The sequence below is a fragment of the Glycine soja genome, chromosome 8 (genome assembly GCF_004193775.1).
Source record: "Glycine soja cultivar W05 chromosome 8, ASM419377v2, whole genome shotgun sequence".
NCBI classification, from domain to species: Eukaryota; Viridiplantae; Streptophyta; class Magnoliopsida; order Fabales; family Fabaceae; genus Glycine; species Glycine soja.
Window position 1 is genome coordinate 1,423,492 of NC_041009.1, and position 20,488 is coordinate 1,443,979.

Consider the following 20,488-nt stretch of genomic DNA (forward strand, 5'->3'; position numbering starts at 1 on the left):
CAAAAAAGCAATTATTATTCTTCAAGAACAGTGAGATATATTATTTTAATGGGTACACAGAAAAAAGACAAAAAATAATAAAATTTCTTCCAGTGTCAATTTTTATTAAATTAAATAATGAAATTGAAAGTTGAAAGGCTATATATTCAAGCAAAGATTTGATGAAGGGTTCACGTCACATGCCTTTTTATAATTTAAGGTTTTTCACAAGGCATAATCCATAAATAGGCGAGAATACTACATTGACTATTCCGTTTTACATCGGGGGCGGGGGAGCGAGGGGTAAATTTATTACTAATTTTTCGCTAAGTTGGGAGAACTGCAAGTATTTTATGTTTGGGTTCTAGATAGAAGATGTCTGAGCACCGAATAAACCACAAATTAGTACAAACACTCAAAAATCAAAATCTTCATTGAACGAAAAACTGAATATAAACTAGTGTCAGGCCGATAAAACAATCTATATGAGATGGAAAATTATCATTGATTCCAACTACAAACAAGTCTTCCTAGAAAACTAAACAAAAAATATAGCAGATAGCATTATACTTAGGGAAGATTTGAGCTGGTTGGCGCTCCAAAACCACCAGATCCACGACCAAAGCCAGGCCTTCCACCAGCACCCTGCAATATGGCAAACCAGTTGATATGAGGGGGGGAAAAACAAAACAATAGAATGAAAAGCAACCAAAAAATATTCCATACTGCATGGCACACGCCAAAAAAATGTTCCAAGCTCATGAAAACATAGTTATGGACATTAGAATATCACTGCTTCACAGACACAACTACCATAACATAACAAAATATGATCAGCTAAATCAATCACATGCCACTATTGATCAGTTAAAAATCAAACTTCCATAAATACCATTTGCAGACAAAGATAATGGAGGAAAATGGTTTAATTGCATTGCCCTAAATGAGGAAAATATTGCACATGTACATGACACAGATGAGTTCCCAGTACAGGACTTGGTTTCAGATTTTCAGATTTGTTTGAAATCTCTCTCCATAAGTATATATAAATTTACAAGTGCTTGGAAACAAATACTAATGAACTTGTCTATGTTAAAAGGCTGAGTTATTAGCTAATCCAAACTGAGCTAAAATATAAATCATTTATCCCCACCGGAGGCAACCTATAAGTACATAACATATCAAACTCATCCAATCTAATGAAAGCCAGCAAACAACAATAACTCAAACTAGGCCACAAAGAAATAGCAATCTGATTACAGTAAACAACAGCAGAGGAAGTGCAGTGACAATGAGATTACCCCAAAAGAGGGCCTGTAGTCAGCAGGAGCTCCTCCCTTGTCTCCTCCAAAGTCACCACCAGGTCCTCCTCGGGGACCTCCACGGTATCCATCACGATCACCACCAAACCTACGCTCCCCTTCAAAGCGTGGTGGACCCCTGTTCAAAACAACACAAATCAGCCACATCACAAACAACCAACAGAAACTACAATTAGTTCACTTGATCTCAGTTGCAGGTTACAACCGAATCCTGCGTCTCTCTCATCCTATAAATGCACGTTGCATTGCTTTGCTAAATACTATCATTTTATTCAATGAATTACACAATGATTTCATATACCACTCACATTATCTACTTTGATCTCCATTGTATTGATACCAAACCGAATAGAATAGGGAAAATAGAATACCTAGGGCGATCACCGGATGGGCCGCCAAAGGGCCTGCCAGGTGGCTTGGCCTGTTTCTTCAAAGTAGCAGGGACAATTTCGGAAGGAAGGTTAAGGTAAGTTCTGAGAAACTCGATTCCATCGTTGGTGAGGAACCAGTAATAGTGCATCCAAGCAAAAGTCTCCCTCACATACTCGCGAGACTTGAAACTCTGCATCAGCTTAATCACCTGCAGATTCGGCACGTCAATCTCAGGGTGCTTCGCCAAATTGAAGTCCTTCTTCGCAAAGCAAACTCCCTCTGCACCGACATTAAGAAAAAAGAAGGTAAGATTCATTCTTCAACGAGACGTAACCCCAATGAAATTCTAAGGCACCTACCTTGGAAGAGGTATTTGCAGATCTCCTTGCGGTTCTTCTCAGGAATGATCTGAACAAGTAAACACGCACGCAGATTTTTGCATCAGAGTGAAAAAAAATTGTACCGAACGATGCAAGAGAATCGAGATTAAATTTCAAAACGAGTAAGAAATTGACGACGTACCATGGTAGCGAGGTAGAAGCGGAGGCAATGGAGGTTGGGAAACAAAGTTCTGCAAATACTTCCACACTGCTATCGCTTTGTTGCGTACCTGCCTATAAACCCTAACTTCTCTCCCTTCATTTTATTATTAATGGGCCTTTTTATGGACCGGTATTACTTCATGAGCACATGGACTATCAACATACACATTGGTCCAACTTAAGGGGAAATTAATTAAAATTATAAAAATGATTATACAGATTTTTTTCATAACTTTATAATTTTGGTCATACAGTTATAAAAAAAAAAAAAAAAAAACTAAACACAATCCCACCTCATATCAAAATGAAACAAAAAAATTGAAATTTTATACTATTTGTTTTCTTTTTACCTAAATAAAAGCCCATTTTTTTAGTAGGCTAAAATGGGATGGCAGGTTAATAAGTTGGCCCATGCTTTGCCTAAAAAAGTGGGATGGGTTAAATAGGTTAGCCCAAATAGCTACAGAGCTAGATGAACACAGCGAAGCTGAAGCTGGAATGAGTTTAGGGGGAAAATATTGTTCAAATCCGTTATGTTTATTTCAAAAGTAATTATTAAATTTATTTCTTATTTTCATTATTTTTTAAATTTAATGGTTTCTAATGATTAATTAATATTAATAATTATATTTTAAGAAAATAAATTATTAGAATAGATAGTTACTTTTAAAGAGTAACTTGATCTTTTTTTTTCTTTTTCTTTCTCTTTATATATGGTGCGGAGGGAGGGAGAAATGAAAAATAATGAACCATAAAAGGAAACAACAATGCCCAATTGGCTAGTCACATCATCAAACATGCATATGAAATTATGAGTGAAAGTAGAGAAAGAAATATTAAAACTCTTCCTTATATAAAAGGGTAAAAAGTATATTTAATAAGTATTTTTTAAAAATAGAATAAAATATAAGAATATAAATATTAAAATACTATTTTAAAGTAATGTCCCGTAAATACTACATATAAACTATTAAATAAAAACTTATTTTTTTAGACTAAACTTTTTTTTTTTAAGTTAGAAAATTAAACAATACAATCGTATACTCCTTGTACATTTAAAAACATTACACTGATATTCCTCGATCTGATAGTTTCTCAAATTTTACACTAACACTTCTTACAAAAGAAGATGAAGGTAATCATTAAAAAAATAAAAATGTTTGTATAACTATACAAAACTTAAAAAGATATTATTGTAATTTCCTCTAAAATATTTCTCAAACTTACTAAGAACTAACATTTACAGTAATACCTTATGAGCAAGCGAATGACTTAATCTAATTCGCTTCTTTTATGAGTTTAACATCCCATCACTTAAGGAGTGCATTCTTAGGTCATTGGACAGATACAAGATGTACATTATTGAAGAATTAAACAACAGAAATAAAAGACTAGTTTATACGTGCTTGGCTGCTTAATTAATTGGATCACTCTTTGTTCTTCTCCAATTATTAAAAGCTATACTTAGATATTTACTCTAGGGTGAGAGATCATGAAATATATTGGTGTACCTCACTTTTAAAGGCATCCCTATTTTTTTTAGTAAAAGAAATGGGTGTAGGGAACATTTTAAGAACTTGCTTTGGATCAATATTACTCTGTTTTGGGTGGAGATAAAAAAAAAAAAAAAAAAAAAGGTCTTTGAGGTGTCTTTATTGAGAAATAAAAACGGTATACTCAGTTTTGGGTTAAGGTGGTTTGTTAGATTTGAACAGTTACTTTGAGGACTGAATACGGGTTACGTATTGTTGCTAAACCGGAGTAAACACCGCGCAAGGTGAGGAGGATAAAGTCTCATCCTATATATATTTTGTTGCATTCATAGTTTTTGTTTAATTTGTATTAAATTTTTATTGAACCCAAAAACACAATTCATCCCAATCTTGTTTCTTTTGCCTAAGAATAACTATTAATTTCTTTTAAAAAAATATTAATAAAATCAAATTTTTATAACATACATATTCAGTGTAAATTACTGAATATTTAGATTAAAGTTTGCATATATAAGTTCGAATTAAAAATATGCGAGAATATATATATATATATATATATATATATATATATATATATATATATATCCATTTTATTCTAAATAAAGATTTGAGTGTGCAAATATAAGTTTGATTTTAAAGTATGTGAGAATATTCTCATTGCGCACTATACATTGAACAAAAAATATAACCATTTTATTCTAAACAAAGATTTCATTGTGCAAATTATTATCTAAACATATACTCTCGATAATTAATTAAAACGGTTTTCTTATAACATTAATTGCAACAATATATATTCTCATTGTGATTTTTATTAGAAGTTTTATATATTGGAGTATTGTTTTCTTAACTGTGCGTTACGAGACTTTAATAAACTGATTGTTATTTGTTACACTAAGGAGTAAGGACAATAGATAGCGAAATTGGTAATAAAAAATTTAAGGATTTTTTTAATAAAGTATATATATTGAATGTCCATCGTTATCGTTGATTTAACAAAATTAACCCGCCACTGTCAAGAGGGAAACTAATCAATGCATGCACAGCCTTAGGCAGAATCTCTTTTTCTCTCCCTTTTGCATTTGGTGTTTTTGGGACTTGGAAATTGGGGAACATGCATGTGATAAGTCAATGTTTTTTCACTTTTGGTCTTTTCCACAGACAGGTTGTTGGTATAAAAGGACATGTAAATGTAAAGGGCAAAAACCCATTATTAATGTCGTCCACACAGTCAAACTATATACAGCAAATGGAAAATGCTTTAATAGGAAGATACTTTATGTATATCTTCAAAAATCAAACTACAATCATATATAAAATGTGAAGAGGGGCTAAACCCATGCCCTATTAATTAATTTATTATCATTCAAAATCCACCACATGTACAGTCAAATATTTAGCAATTCGAAGAAGGTGCTTTTTACAAGTCTTCAAAATCAAACTTTTGCTTCTTGTTGCAATCACCTTTATTTTTTCTTTTCCCTCTTCCACGTCAAAACAACCAACAAACCTCGCCAATGGTTACATATACAAACACATATATATCTTCCCAATTCACTCACATTTCACAATCTTTACAAATCAGCAATCAAAAGGAAAAGGTGCATCTCTGCAAATTCACAAAGCCTGGCGTGGACCATTTTGATGAAAATGTCTTCCTAGCTAGTTAATTAGAGGTCATATGAGAAAGTGCATGGGGACACCTTCCACAATCATTGTTATCTCACAAAGAAGAAGGAAAAGGAGAAAGCATATTTGCTTCCACATTTGATGAATTTGGTGCTAGTTCTTCCCCACCAAGCTGTCCTTCAACACTGTCCCAAAAAAGAAAGTTAGGACATTGTTGCTGCGTCTCCACCATCCATTCATTTAAGCCTCGCCTCTGCAAGCACTCTAGTGCTATATCTCCTTGCTCATCCATGGTACAAGATTGTACCTCAATTGGGACCATGTTGTCCACGTTCTCAATCAATGGTGGCAAATAATTTGTGGTGTCCAAACCTACACTCACTGTGAGAGGTGGAAGTGCATGAACCTGATGGTGGCTCAAGTTCCATGTTTCAGTGCTCAAACCCACAGCATCTTGAAAATGTTCTGCTCGCACAGTAGTACTATTGCAGTCTATTGCTGTGCCAGCTTCTAGTGAACTAGTAGTGTCAAACATGAACAGAGGGCATGTTGAGGAAAACAAGGTTTCTTGAACTGGTGGTTTTGTTTGTAGATTGTTATCATGGTTGGGAAAGTGGTCTAGTACTAGATTGGAATTGTAATTGAACTGGTCAGAAGAATTGTGATCGATACTTTGTGCAATGGTTGTTGAAGACACCGAAGAAGTCTTTCTTATTTTCTTTTTTATCCATGAGTTCCAATAGTTCTTTATTTCATTGTCAGTTCGACCTGGCAAGTGGCTTGCAATGTGAGCCCATCTGCATTTCCCAAATTCAAGAATTAATACAAGTCCACAGTTTAAATCAAGAAAAACCTATGTTCGTATATACTAAACTGCATGCTTAATTAATTAACAGATGTTTGTTTGTATACTAAAAAAGAGAGGGAGAGAGAAAAGGAGAAATTAAAGTCTCTTAATAACAGTGTTAAAAACCCTTAAATTTTGAAATCAGTATATAATTTCTCTATATATTTTACATAAAATCATCATTTCATTAGTTCGGAAGCATTTAATTAAATCGAGAAATACTTTACAAGAGAAAATGAAGAATAAGATGACGTTGTTGTTGCCAAAAAAAAAATTGCAAGAAGTATACAGATTTTATATTGTATATAAGATTGTGAAGGTGGGAGATTATATAGGAGGGCTTACAAGAGAATGATAGAATTGCTTGCTCAACTTCCCTAAAACTGCAGCTCAGAGATCGATAGCTTCTTCAGTTAGCTTTTTACTTAGAAAGGAATTCTTTTTTGTATATAAAAAATGGGACAAACTTTTGTCGTTACTTCTGATTTGGACATATATTTGAGTTGTATATGAAAAATAACTTAAGCGATGATGAGAAATAGAGATAATTGCAAATGGTCTCAATTATATGCAATTTAAATAATGCAATATTGAGTTACAAAAAAAATATATAATGGAATTGAATTAGAAATCTGGCTTATATATAATCAGCTCAAATATATAGTTTGTATATATCAAATACAATTTGCTAGAACTCATGGAGAACACAGTTTATTTGTTTATTTATTTATCAGCCAATTGAAAGATAAGCCAGTGCAAAAGGAATGCCATAAGCCCATAACCTTAAGTCCTTTACATTTATGCATAGTTTATAAACTGGTCGATCGATATATCTCATTCAATCAGTACAGAGAATTTATCACATATATATAGCCACTGTTTATTCCAGGTAAAACTCGATCATACCAATTTCATACTTTCCAAAAATCATTTATATATATAATCAATTTTTTCCCCTCTATTTTGCCTATGAATCTTTTTTCACTTTTTTTTTTTTTACTATGAGAGAGTTATTCAACTCAGAGCAAAGTGCTCAACTATAGGTTGATGCCACTATGTGACTTAAAAAAAAAGGCATATGCCTTATGACACTAGGACAGAAAATGCAGGAGAAGAAGAAAGCAAGAGAAGGGTTGAACTGATCATGATTCAAAATCCTGGCTAGAGCACTACAGCTATATATAGTGTAATTCAAACCTGTTTCCTACGACCCCGTGAAGGCTTATAATTAACTTCTCCTCCTCAGGTGTAAACCTCCCTCTTCTAATATCGGGTCTTAAATAATTAATCCATCTCAAGCGACAACTCTTGCCACACCTTTGAAGCCCTAAAAAGCCAATTAAGCACAGATATATGAGAAATATTACATGTACAAGACTCGTATCCTTCAAATTTAATCATTAAAAATGAGGGCAGTTCTATCATCATCAAGAAATTAATTAAGAGGGAGCAAAGAGAAATTCCAAAGTACCCAGAATTAATTAAAAGATTTTGGTACATTTATTGAGAAGCACACTCTCTCTCCTTTGGTGTGTACAAATACATTTAATTATTGATTACAAAATAATTGTAACAAAATTCTTATATTTATTTGATTAAAAAGGGGGAAAAAACAAGAAAGAAGTAAAACGAACCAGCTTTTTCTGGAACTTCACTCCAACAGCCATATCCATGAGTAGTAATGTATCTGATGAGCTTTTCATCTTCCTCAGGAGACCAAAGTCCTCTTTTAACCTTCTGTTGGTTGCAGCAAGAATGGTGACCCATGTTTCTAGGCTTTGCTATGTCGTCTTCTTCTTTTTCCTTCTTTTATATTCTTGTTCCCTAAGTGGCCTTGTATTGCCTTGATCAAATGCTGTGCAATAGTTAAGACTACTCTCTTTCTTCCCTCCTTTAAAAGTAGTACATGCCCTAGCCGACATACATTCAGAACCTGATGTGGGGTCCATGCAAGGGACCCATATCTCCATCTAACCCTACAATGACGTTCCCAGATCTCTCCATCTAACCCTACAATGACATTCCATCAACTTAACTCTATTGCTAGCTAGCTAGCTATTGATTAGTGTGTAACCAATTTCTACGTACATGTGAGTGGAATTACGTAACCAAACCTCATCATATACCACTATAACTAAAAGATATGAACAAGGGTATAAAAGAAAGAGCAAAATTAATTATTGCCGGTTGTTCGTGCACCTCCTTCTCCCTGTCTGCTGCAACTATACAGCATCCTCATGATAACAAGAGAGCAAGTGGAATATTCTCTCTGTGAAAATGACGGGGAGGATTATTTGGACATTATCACCAAACTTAATCACTATAGTTTCATTTACATCACAACGCGGAAAAATAATGTATACGTATATAATAGAAATTTGTCCTCGATCGTAATAAGTATTTAGTACAGCAGCACAAGAACCAGGAATAACTTCGGAATATTACATATGGTCGTCGATATAAAATACTGCAAAGCAATAAGTTGAAGGGGTTTATTTTCTTTACCCTTTTTTTTTCAGAAAGAGCTTTAGTAAAGTCTCCTATGTTTTGCATATCAATTTTTCCCACCAAGTCTTCATAGATTGAATAATTAGCTAACAGAATCCCTATTATTGAAAAAAAAAATGTGAAAAATAGAAATGGTGTACAAAAGTAACTCATCACCTGTATTTTACTCATAAAGGATGTGTCAGGCGTTTCTCTCTTTCCCTTAATTTTAATATGAAACACAAAGAACTGGTAAAAATAAAAAGAACTTAATTAATGGGCATTATACTTAGGAGTAAATTACAATTATCACCAAACAAGTAGATGATCACAAATTCATTTTAGGTTAACTAGTAATTTCAAGTTTGAGCAAACTATTTTCAATGTAGGATACTTGTGTTGTCTATAAAAATAATTATAGTTTATGATTTTTAATTTTTAATTCATGGAAAATATATTAATTACTTCATCAAAAATTAAATTAAATAGCTAGACAAATTACATGCTCATTTTATATTTTTTCCACATTTTTATTGTAATTAAAATTTGCGTTTCATTCAATTTGAGTTAAATTAAAACTTTTGTTTGAAATTATGTGACTCAAATATTAATATAAATATTAAACTTTGAGAAATCCATCTTTATTAATCAGTAGGATTTAAGCAGTAATGCTTACTTATATTTTAATTCATCTTAATCACATGAACTAAGTTTAGGTTAGTAATATTTTTTTTTTAAAAAAAAGCTTGCGATATACTCCGGAATGAGTTTAGTTGTTGGTGTTTGCATAACTGATTTTAATTTTAGTTACCTCCTTTCCGACAACCACGAGTTAAAGTTTATCTGTAAGGCAGTTGAAAAAAATAAAAGATAACTACCCCTGTTTCCTAGACTTCACTCATTTATTTAATTTGACGATTGATCACGTTAAACATATGATTAACACGTTTTTTTTTTTTTGAGGGGGGATTAAACATATTTTTAACTGCTGATTTGCCAAAAAAGGATATAGCCGCGCGTTTAGAAAGTATACCCATGGAAGAAGTTTCAATATTTAAAGTGAACTTGTTTTAAGGTAAGTAAATAAAAATGTATTTATTTTCAAATTGTTTAATGAGTACGTTTCGCAAACTAACTTATTTGATGGGAAAAAAAAAAACTAGCATATAAGTCAGCTGAAAATGTGTATATATAAGTTAGAAACTAAAAGCTAAAACTTATAAACTAATCGATTAAATTGAACATGTTTGATGAGATCAATTAATTATAAATTAACTAATAAATTAAAAGTTTAATATTTATATACTAACAATATAAAATAATTTTATATTATTATCCAATTACAGATTATTATTTGAATTATTTTAAAAGTAAACAAACTTATCATACAAGATATATTATGATTGGATTATTATGTAAATTTTTTTACACTACATAACTCTTTTTTTTTTCATAAATTAATGTAACTAAAATGACATAAAAGTGACAGGGTATAAAAAAAATTCTCTAAAAAATTTGTAGATTATAAATTAAATCATTAGCTGAAATAACGTCTGAAATAAGTTAACAACTATTAAGATAAGCTCATATATAAAATAAGTCTATTTATATCAAATCAATTTATAAGCTAATCAAACAAACTTAATTATAAGTTAAAAACTTAAAATACTTGCAGAACATATCCTACATTAAAATTAGGATACATTTTAAATTAAAAATATATATACACACTTATTTTTATATTAAATAACATTAATATAAATAATCTAACAAAAATATACATATGCATGTGTGTATTCTTCTGTTAGATTATTTTTAATCATATTATATGAAAAAATAAAAAGTTTACGTGCAAATATTAAGTTACAACTTTTAGAAAATGAGAAATCTAAAAAGAAAATTGTAATATTTAAAAGAATAAAAATATAATTAAATTTCATTTAAATAATATTTATTTGATTAATATTGTAATAATAAATTTTAAATTAAAAATACGTATAAGTATATAAAATTAATTATGCTAAAAACTCATGGGTGAAAGAGAAGTAATGCTTATCCAACACCAACAGCATATGACAAGAATTGTAACATAAAAGAAAAAAAAAAAAAAAGAATATGACAAGAACTGCAGCTCTGGCAAACATGGGTACGTACTTCATATATATATGGAAATTCATTTTCTCTTTTCCATTTCATGCATCAGTACTTCACAATCTAATTTTTTGCCCTTACCCAAAACATGGAGCTTCAATCTGATATTTTCGGTTTGTTTTCTTTAGCCGTTTTCTCGTTGAACTTTCGCTTGCTTTTATCTGAAACGCCGACATATTTTTCATGGATTAACTTCGTTATTCTTGTTATTTTTCAAAAAATGGGGCTAGAGAGCCTCCTTTGCAGAGAAAGAGTCCATGTGAATGCATCCAAAGTTCAAGGACGAAACCAGTGGTTGGGAATGATTGCCAATATATTTCATATAATATATATATATATATATATATATATATATATATATATATATATATGTGTGTGTGTGTGTGTGTGTGTGTGAAATTTTGTAAGCTTGCAGTATCCACCTACAAATAATTTTACAATGGATATATAATAAATAATTTTTAACTTTACAATATAATTAATTGATTTTAGTTGAGAAAGAATTGGAGACGGAAACACGACCACGCATGTGTACTAATGTACAATAGCCACTTCCCAATGGTATAGACATTTCATATTTTGATCCATGACTTAATTAACTAACAATGCGCTGTGAAGTGTGTGTTTATTTTTCAGCGCTAATCACTTGACATAAATCCAAGTGGTAGGGCCAAATTCCACTCCATTGCTCCTCCTTAAAGCTAACTATAATCATTCACCCTTTTCATTTCCTCAGAAAGGTCTCTTTTAAAAATTATTTATATATTACTATCAAAGTTTTAGCTTGCTATTCATACAAGCAAATGTCACTTTCTCTTCTCTCCCATCAATTGTGGTGGTTCATTCGCATCAATCAGCTCCTTCCCCCTCCTACCTTCAATACTCTCACTTAACTAGATTATTTTACATATTAAATAAATAAATAAATAAATAAATAAATCGTTTGAAATGCATACTAAATTAGCGCGGCACATATATGTAGAGAGTTAGTATCAATTTATTTAAGAGTAATTTTATTAGACTATATATTTTTCTTGCTCACTTCGTTATCCACACACACATGTATATTATCGTGATATTCTTTATATTAGATAAAATTTAAACAATTTTTGGTAACGTACGAATCCAATATTTTGATATAGTTTAAGACTTTTTTTGGAGTTTTAATTTCTTCTATTAACATTTATCTTCTTTCAAATTTAAAAATAAATCAAGACTAGCTAGATAGATTGTTGACTAAATTATAAAACTTTTGATGATTGTTTAATATATATTTAGGGAACATATTTAGTGGCACACACGTACACACAGATTTTTACGCAAGGCCTAGTCTAATGAAATTAGATTTCCACTATGAAGTGGTGAAAGTACAATTCTCTTTTTCTCAAGGAGAAATATTACAAAATTCTCTTACTTTTTTAGGATTTAAAATTATTTAACAGTTAAGTGACTACTTAAAAAAGTCAAATGACTTTGTGATTAATGATTTTATTCCGTGGTTGATAATAGTCGGTCTTATTTACTTATAATAATATAAAAACTCTCTCACTTGATATACCTCTATATGATCAAAATGTATTTGATGAGAATTTGTTTATGTGAAGATGAGAAAAATAATTATTGTCTATTATATTTCATCACAAATAATCTAGATTAACACATAAGTCATGTAAACTTTATGAAAAAGTTAAATAATTTTTTAAATAATGTTATGATACTTGGCCATATTTATATATGATTCATAATTCTATATATAACTCAAAACTTTGTCTTCACATTATTAATTTTTTACTAGATATGACACACATAGTAACATACTGTCTTATCCAATCATTTTGAACATAATGAAGCTATCTTCAAATTCACTAATTAATATTATATGTAAAATGAATATATTACCATCAAGGAGAGTACGGTAGTTCATTGCATGGAATTGCTTTTAGAGGCAGTGTCATTGTAACAGCAACATGATCTCACCTCCATAACTAATAGGGCCTTTCGACGGAGGTATCACTGAAACGCAATATCAGGCCGCTTTATAGGATGTTTGGTTACACATGAGAATCAAGGTTGAATCAAAATAGTAATGAGTTTTATTTCTTTCAACAAATTATTTTTTCATATGAAGAATTAAATTTTTATCAGCATGTTTTAAAAGCTAGCTCGTCTGTGCTAAACTTTATTAACCAATACATGTACATTTTTTTTCTTCTGAACATGGTGATCTCGATTACCACTTGTATTTGTCTAAATCACATGTTATTTATTATTGTATTGGAGATAAAGTTAATTGCTATATTAAATGATAAATAATTCATTCCCCAGTTATAAAAAAATCTCAAGGAAAACCACTTTTCACCTTTCAAGAAATACATGTGATTGTAGTGTTTGTGTCTGTGTGGTTATAAGTGATTAAGTGGACCTGGCAATAAACTTGTATCTCTAATTAATTATCCAAATGACAGTCATCAATACACCCCCAATTCCACTTTTAAGTCACAGGTTGTCTGGTGGTCCACACACAGGTCCGGGCAACATGAGTGGTGTTCTTATTTGAGTTGAAATTGTTGCAAAGTGTTAATATCAACAATGATTATAGATTCTTATTTTTATATATAAAAAAGAAGATAATTTTACCTTTAATTATAAAACAAAGTAATTTACTTTTTTCACCTCTTAAAAAACTTGCTACTACATCAACACTGTTGTGCCACCGCCTATTTAACCATGTTATTATTATATTGTTATTACCATTTTTGTCACTATTAATCACTATACATCATTAATTATATCACTGTTATTGTTCACGAGTCACTATAATTGTCATTTTATACTTGACTAGGTTTTAAGTAAATGAATTGAAAAAGAATTTTATTTTGAGATGAAAAGAATAGATATCAAAGTTTGATTTAATGGGGAGTGATTTATGAAGGTTGAGTTAAGATTTTGATATCAAAGTTTAAAAAAAAAATTGAGGGTGTCAATAATTAATTGGAGGGTTAAGTATAGTTTTCTCTGTACATAAATGTAAAAAAAAATATACTTTTTACATATATTTTCTTACGAACGCGCATGATACAATATCTAAATTTAGAAGATAAAATAAAGAGAGAAAACCCAAATAAAGTTTCAAGCTGGATGTGGTTGCATCTCAATTACTTCACGCTGGAGCGTCGTGCCCAATTGTCATAATGTTTTTGGACAAACTCGATTATCTATTCTTGTTTGGGCAGGAACTCAATTGTCCAATTTAAGATGTGGTCGATTTCAAGTGGACCTATTCACACTCTTATGCATTTGTATTGACGACAAAAAAAAAAAGTGGACCTATTCACTTTGCGATCGTGGATGTCAAATTTGGGCAGAACCCAATTCTCTCTTATTCCAAGTTTTTTTACATTAAAAATACTTCTAAAAACTCTTGTATCTTTTTGGTGCAGAAAAGCTCTTGTATCTGCTTTTATAGATGTAATAATCAATTATTTAGGGTAAATAATCCATCAATGGTCATTTAGAGAATACATTATATTTCTGATCTTGCAAAAAAATAGATTAGTTTGACTTAAATAATTGATTGTTTTAAAATTTACAATTGATTTTTTTGTTATTTCATAAATGAGTTTTCTAAAGAGCAAACTGTATTTGGAAATAATAATTAAATATTCAGTTCTTATTTCTTAAATAACAAATTATTTAAATCAAATAATTGGCTATTTCATAGACAGAATATCCCCTAAATTGCCGACTATATAAGAAATGAGACCACTTATATAAATGTGCCTCGAAACTCAATTTCTGTAGGAATACATATCGGTAATGCAATACATGAGTGAGAAACATTACATTAGCATAACAAAAATTGGAAGCACCAAAACCATACCTCCGTTATAAGCCTTAGTTGATGAACATAGTAAAGAAGGGATTCTCTGCTCATAGTTTCAACAAGTATGCATGCACCCAACAGACAAAACTTCAATCGCAGAGTTGTATTTCGAACACTTGGAACAATTCTAGGGCACGGTATAAATAAGAACAACACTTTATTATTACAGATCAGAATTAGATTACGTGATTAGTTATCGTAATTAATCATATAATTATTTAGTAATTAAGTATTTATTTTTGTTTTATATCAAAAAATTTCTTAAAATAAAAAGATATAAGATAGTTTTTATTTTTAAAGATAAAGATAAAAACATATGAAATTATTTTAAATATAATCTCTCATTTTTTTGAAAGTAAAAATTCATATTTCTTTGAGATCATACATAGAAGCAAGTACCTAGGTGTAAAAGGTATCAAACACAAATTAATAAAGTTTAAACCTAGTTTTAGACCTAAAAATAAAAATTTGTTCTTTAAAGTTTCAATTATCAAAGAGTTAATGATAAAGATTGGTTTCAGTTTAAATAAACTTAAAATTTTCACATTATTATAAAAAATTATTATTGGTTAAAAAACACACATATAGATATATAAATTTATTTTTCTCTATTTATTATTATTATTATATATTTTGAATGCGAAATAAATACTAATTTTTCACTACAAATATTAACAATGCTTGTATATAAGTATCAAAATCCTAGTTGATAAATTAAAGAGGCTATCGAGGCGGCGGGGGGGGGGGGGGGGGTATGTTTGAGGAATAGTACCAAAGTAAAAGATTGTGAAGGGGTGTTCTATGAAGATCTGTTGTGTCTGAAACATGTGTTTGTGGGGAAAAAAGTTTAAAAGTGGATATGTGAATTGTCAAGTATAGCATGTATTACAGTGGCGTTTCGGTGGCGAAAAGGCTCTTTGATGCTGCTTATGCTATTATTCAACTGTGAAGTTCTGTTATGAACTTATGGTGCTGATATATAGCAGAGGAATAGTGAGGAAAAAAACAAAATAATAAAGTAATCGAAGCTTTTAAAAAATATTTTATTTTTAACTTTTTAATCTCTCTTGAATCTTGATGCATAAAAGGAAAGTTGTTTGGCATGACAGATTAAAAAAATGATTGTTGAGAGAAAGGTGGGTGAGAGTGAGAGAAATTGTAGAGTTGCATTCTTTCTCCTCCTCCACGTTGCCAAGAGTGAATCATTGTAAAACTGGTGATATGGATAACTCAGTTTTCTTGCCACAATTAACGGTTATATGGCCACTTAGCTCCCCGTTAGAGAGGAGAGGAGACAATGCGCGTCATTCATCAAAACCAAGGAAACACAAACCACCCAAACTACCTTAACTTCCAAACTCACAAATGTTTTAAATATTATTACAGTATAATATTTGTATTCAAACATTATAATTAATAGTATATACACTGAAAATTTAAAGATTTTTAGTCATATTTAATCACAAACTATTTTCTATGTTAAGTTTTGTTAATTTTTATTGTAACTATTTTAAAAATCATATAAAAAATAATTTTGATTGGTTGATAATATAAAAAAATTTATGGATAAATTGAAACTTAAAAGCCTGTTTGAAGTATAATATTTTTTTTTCAAGAAATATTCTCTGAAAAAGCGTAACATAATCTTTTATGTGTGTTTTAGTTTTTTTTTTGCTAAGAAAACATACATAATGATTATAGAAATTTAAAGGTCTAAAAAAGATTATGAAAATTTAAATGAATTTTTAACCATATACGGTTTCTTAAAATTATAAGGTGATGTGCATTGTTACATTAGACGAAGTTAAAAAAAAAAGATTAAAATTAAAAAATAAATTATATATGTAGCAGAATTGAAAAAATAATGATGTCAACAGGGACAAATTTATGTTCACAATCTAGGTCAAACTAATTTTTTAAAATTTCTAAAATTTATGATATTTCTATATTAGGGTAATTATTTCTATTTAGAGGTCTAATTGCGGAGATCATCATGGTATTTAAGTACTAGTTATTTCTTTCATTTTTATCTCTTTATAATCTTAATTGTGAAGATAATGACATTTCCCCCCGTCTTTTTAGACAAATATTTACCTTTCATTTTGAAGATAATTTCATTATGTTTTCTTTTTACACAAAATATTCAAGTACAATTTACTTTTATTTTTAATAGTTGTTTTCTTTTATAATTCTTTATTTTATTTTAAAGGTTATGATAATTATATTTGCAATCAAATAACTTTATGTCAGCACGTTTACACATACAACTAATAGTACCATTTTTTATTATTTAAGTAAATCATATAAAAATAATTGAAAAAAAAAACAAATCACATATTGTTGCATGTGTTTGGTCGCACTGTGCGTGGGTCTCATCTCCCTCCTCTAGCATAGGCTTTGCACCTCCTCACCGCCGTAGCCACCGTGTACTTTCTTGCTTTTCATAAATAATGTTCTTCACTAAGAATAGTGCATGCCCATCACTTCATAAACAATGTAGGTCTCTTTTTCGGGGCAGTATGATATCTTTGATAACAAGGATATGTGAAAGACAATAGCAGTTTTTAAGTATTTAAACAAAAAAGTGATTGCGACGGAGGACAGATGAAAAAGACAATAGGCGATAAAAAAAGTTAGAAAATAAAAATGAAATTTAATAGAGTCAAATTATATCAATCCTCTCTTTCTTTGGCTATGTATAATATATGTATCTATTACACAAGTGAATAACTTAAATATTTTGTTTACTTGAATGATAGAGCCACAGAGGCAAATATAGCCCGAGTGTTAATTATCATGGTTTGTAGTCAGAAATGTAAAATGAAACGGTGGGTAATAAATGAGTCCAGTACTAGTGTTGTAATTAAGAGACATAGGGAGGGGGCAAGGTGGGAAAAGGATCGCAAAATACCGAATCAGCGTAGACCAAAAAAAGAAAAGAAATAAAAAAAGTAAAAAGAAGAGAAACGGTCTGGGCTGGGGCAATTCCTGACCTTAAAACTAGCAAGCATAAATAACTTGCAAAACTGTGGCCTTTTATTTCTTTTTCTGGCCATCATCGTATCTTTTCCAAAACACCAAAAATGCCTGCGACAACAGAGAACAACAACCAAGGCTCATTCCTGGGTCGAATAAGCATCCGCAGAAACCAAGTGATGTCCATGGACGGAAGCCACGACCAAGAGATGGAAGACCTGGAGCTTTTCCAGAAGCACATCGGAGACCGCTTCTCGGAGCTCTTATCCTCCACCTCCGAAGACTCCTCCTCCTCCTCCTCCTCCTCCTCCTCCGGCGACGCGCTTCTCTCCATTGCGTGGCTCCGCAGGCTCCTCGACGAGTTCCTCTGCTGCGAGGCCGAGTTCAAAGCCGTCGTCTTAATGGGCCGCGACCCTTCCCAGATCACGAAGCCACCGCTCGACAAGCTCCTCCCGGATCTCCTCGACCGCGGCGTCAAGTCCCTCGACGTCTGCAATGCCGTCACCCTCGGCCTCGACGCCGTCAAGAACCTCCAGCGCCTCGCCGAGATCGCCGTCGCGGCCCTCGAACAAACCCCCCTCGGTGACGGCCAGGTCCGCCGCGCCAAGAAGGCGCTCTCCGCCCTCGTAGCCGCCATGCTGAACGACGACAGCAACGCCGCCGCCAAGGGAACCGAACGCACCCGCTCCTTCGGGCGCCGCGCCGGAAACACCAACGCCACTAAATACAAGTCGCTGTCGTGGAGCATGGCCAAGAACTGGTCCGCGGCGAAGCAAATCCACGCGATGATGTCGAATCTGACGGCGCCACGTGGCGCGGAGTCCTCGGGATTGGCGCAACCCATGTACATGATGAGCACCGTGTTGGTGTTCGTGATGTGGACTCTGGTTGCGGCGGTTCCTTGCCAGGAAAGGAATGGGCTAGGGACCCATTTTCCTCTGCCGAGGCAATTGGGCTGGGCCCAGCCCATGATCGGCCTGCAGGAGAAGATTGCGGAGGAGTGGAAGAAGAAAGAGAAGAAAGGGAACGTTGGGTTGTTAGAGGAGATGCAGAGGATGGACAAGCTGGGTCAGTCCCTGATTGAATTCGCAGACTCGTTTCAGTTCCCAACCGAAACGGAGCGTATGGATGAGGTGAAGAAGCACGTCGAGGAATTGGGGGACATTTGTAAAAAAATGGAGGAAGGCTTGGAACCTTTACAGCAGCAGATTAGAGAGGTCTTTCACAGGGTCGTAAGGAGCAGGACTGAGTTTCTCCTTGCCTTGGACCAAGCTGCCAAGTCCACTACACCCGCTCTGTAAATAACCACAATCTACATCATCATCCTTTTAGGTTTCACACATTTTACATGCCACCTTATCTACTTTTCTAAATAAAAAAACTGCCCCCAAAAATTAAGGGCTATATACTTATGCGTTAATTACCATGTGCTCAAGCAAAATTTTATTTAAAAAAAAAAAAAACTTGCAAAGATTTATCGTTAACTGTATAATTTACAAATACTTAACAACTTAGCCTCAATTAGTTAACATATGATGAACAAACAAGGTAAAACTAAGCATACAACGAAACAAAAAAACAATATCACTTTTTAATCTCATATAATGTCCTATTCTTCTTTTAAACGCACATAAGATAGGATAAAATTCATTTTAACACGTTGTATTTCGTTCTATTTTAATACATTCACACACTATCCCATACTATTGTAACCATTATAATTTTTACGTACGTCCTTTTCTTTTACTATTATGTTTTGATTTAGTGGATCTGTTTTATTTATTTATTTATATTGCTTGCTTCATACGGACTTAGCGCCCCCACCTACAAATATTTGAGCGTATAGACTATTAGAGCTTCTGGTAAGAACTAAGAACTTATATTAAATTTGCAAGGTAGAGTGAGAATATACACTGGTCTTAAATAAAAAGGGTAAGGTGTAGTGCTATATATGTACATTCCCACGACTAAGGATGTTCAAGTTGCATCTTTTATTTATATATATCAGCAAGGCGGCTATTTAGACGTGCAAGACATTACCTGATGTCTATGTCTGACAATTATTTTATTATTATCTTTTTGAAAAATTCGTTGTGACATATTTAACACTAAAATACGAATATCCATTATATGACTAATGAATCCTTTATTACTTAAGGTAAAGTAACTACTGTGATGATGGTATATATTTTAAATCTTGGAATTGTTATTTCAATCTACATTTCTTATATATTATTTGAGAATTATAAAACAAAATTTAAAGCTATGATTCTAAATAAGTAACCTAATTTTAGTTGGGGGAAATCTTAATACCACCGCGTTTGATAATAAAAAATAGTTAACGAAATTAAAATATAATTTAAGTCTCTTAACCACAAATGTAAACAACATTCAAACTTCTTGAAATATATAAGTCCTAACAAAATAACAACATATAAAATCTTGAAAATGAATAATGTTGAGACTGCGCTTCCTTCATTGTCTTTCCTAGTGAGCCTAGGGATGGAACCATGCATCCTTGATTTCTCAACAACAAATATTATTATTTATTTTTTTTTGTGAAATCTTTATATTGAAATTAAAGTACTCGAGTAAATAAGAAAATAAGTGATAAAAGTTTATAAAATTAAAAGTTTTGTTAATTAGTATAATATTTTTCCCGAAAGATTAAGATTTTAAAGAAAGGAACAACCTACTGTCAAAAAAGAAAGGAGCAACCTATGTATCCTACTAGCAGCTAACCACGTCAACAATTCAACATGTAAAGTGTGAACACGAAATTCGTTTTACCGAATGAGTTTTTCCTT

At 31.8% G+C, this 20,488-nt stretch overlaps 2 protein-coding genes across 2 annotated transcripts; one reads left to right on the plus strand and one right to left on the minus strand.

The window, feature by feature from the left end:
* Window positions 1–389: 389 nt before the first annotated feature.
* LOC114424718 lies at window positions 390–8,005 on the minus strand. Its single transcript, XM_028391562.1, has 8 exons — window positions 7,819–8,005; window positions 7,382–7,511; window positions 5,435–6,134; window positions 2,196–2,261; window positions 2,033–2,081; window positions 1,673–1,952; window positions 1,281–1,419; window positions 390–624 (listed from the first exon to the last, which is right to left on the minus strand). Exons 1-8 carry the CDS (start codon window positions 7,949–7,951, stop codon window positions 550–552), a joined length of 1,572 nt encoding a protein of 523 aa, XP_028247363.1. The 5' UTR covers window positions 7,952–8,005; the 3' UTR covers window positions 390–549.
* Window positions 8,006–17,545: 9,540 nt separating this feature from the next.
* LOC114422875 lies at window positions 17,546–19,101 on the plus strand. The gene has a single exon (XM_028389426.1). The coding sequence runs from the start codon at window positions 17,789–17,791 to the stop codon at window positions 18,980–18,982; it is 1,194 nt and encodes a 397-aa protein (XP_028245227.1). The 5' UTR covers window positions 17,546–17,788; the 3' UTR covers window positions 18,983–19,101.
* The last annotated feature ends 1,387 nt before the right edge of the window (window positions 19,102–20,488 follow it).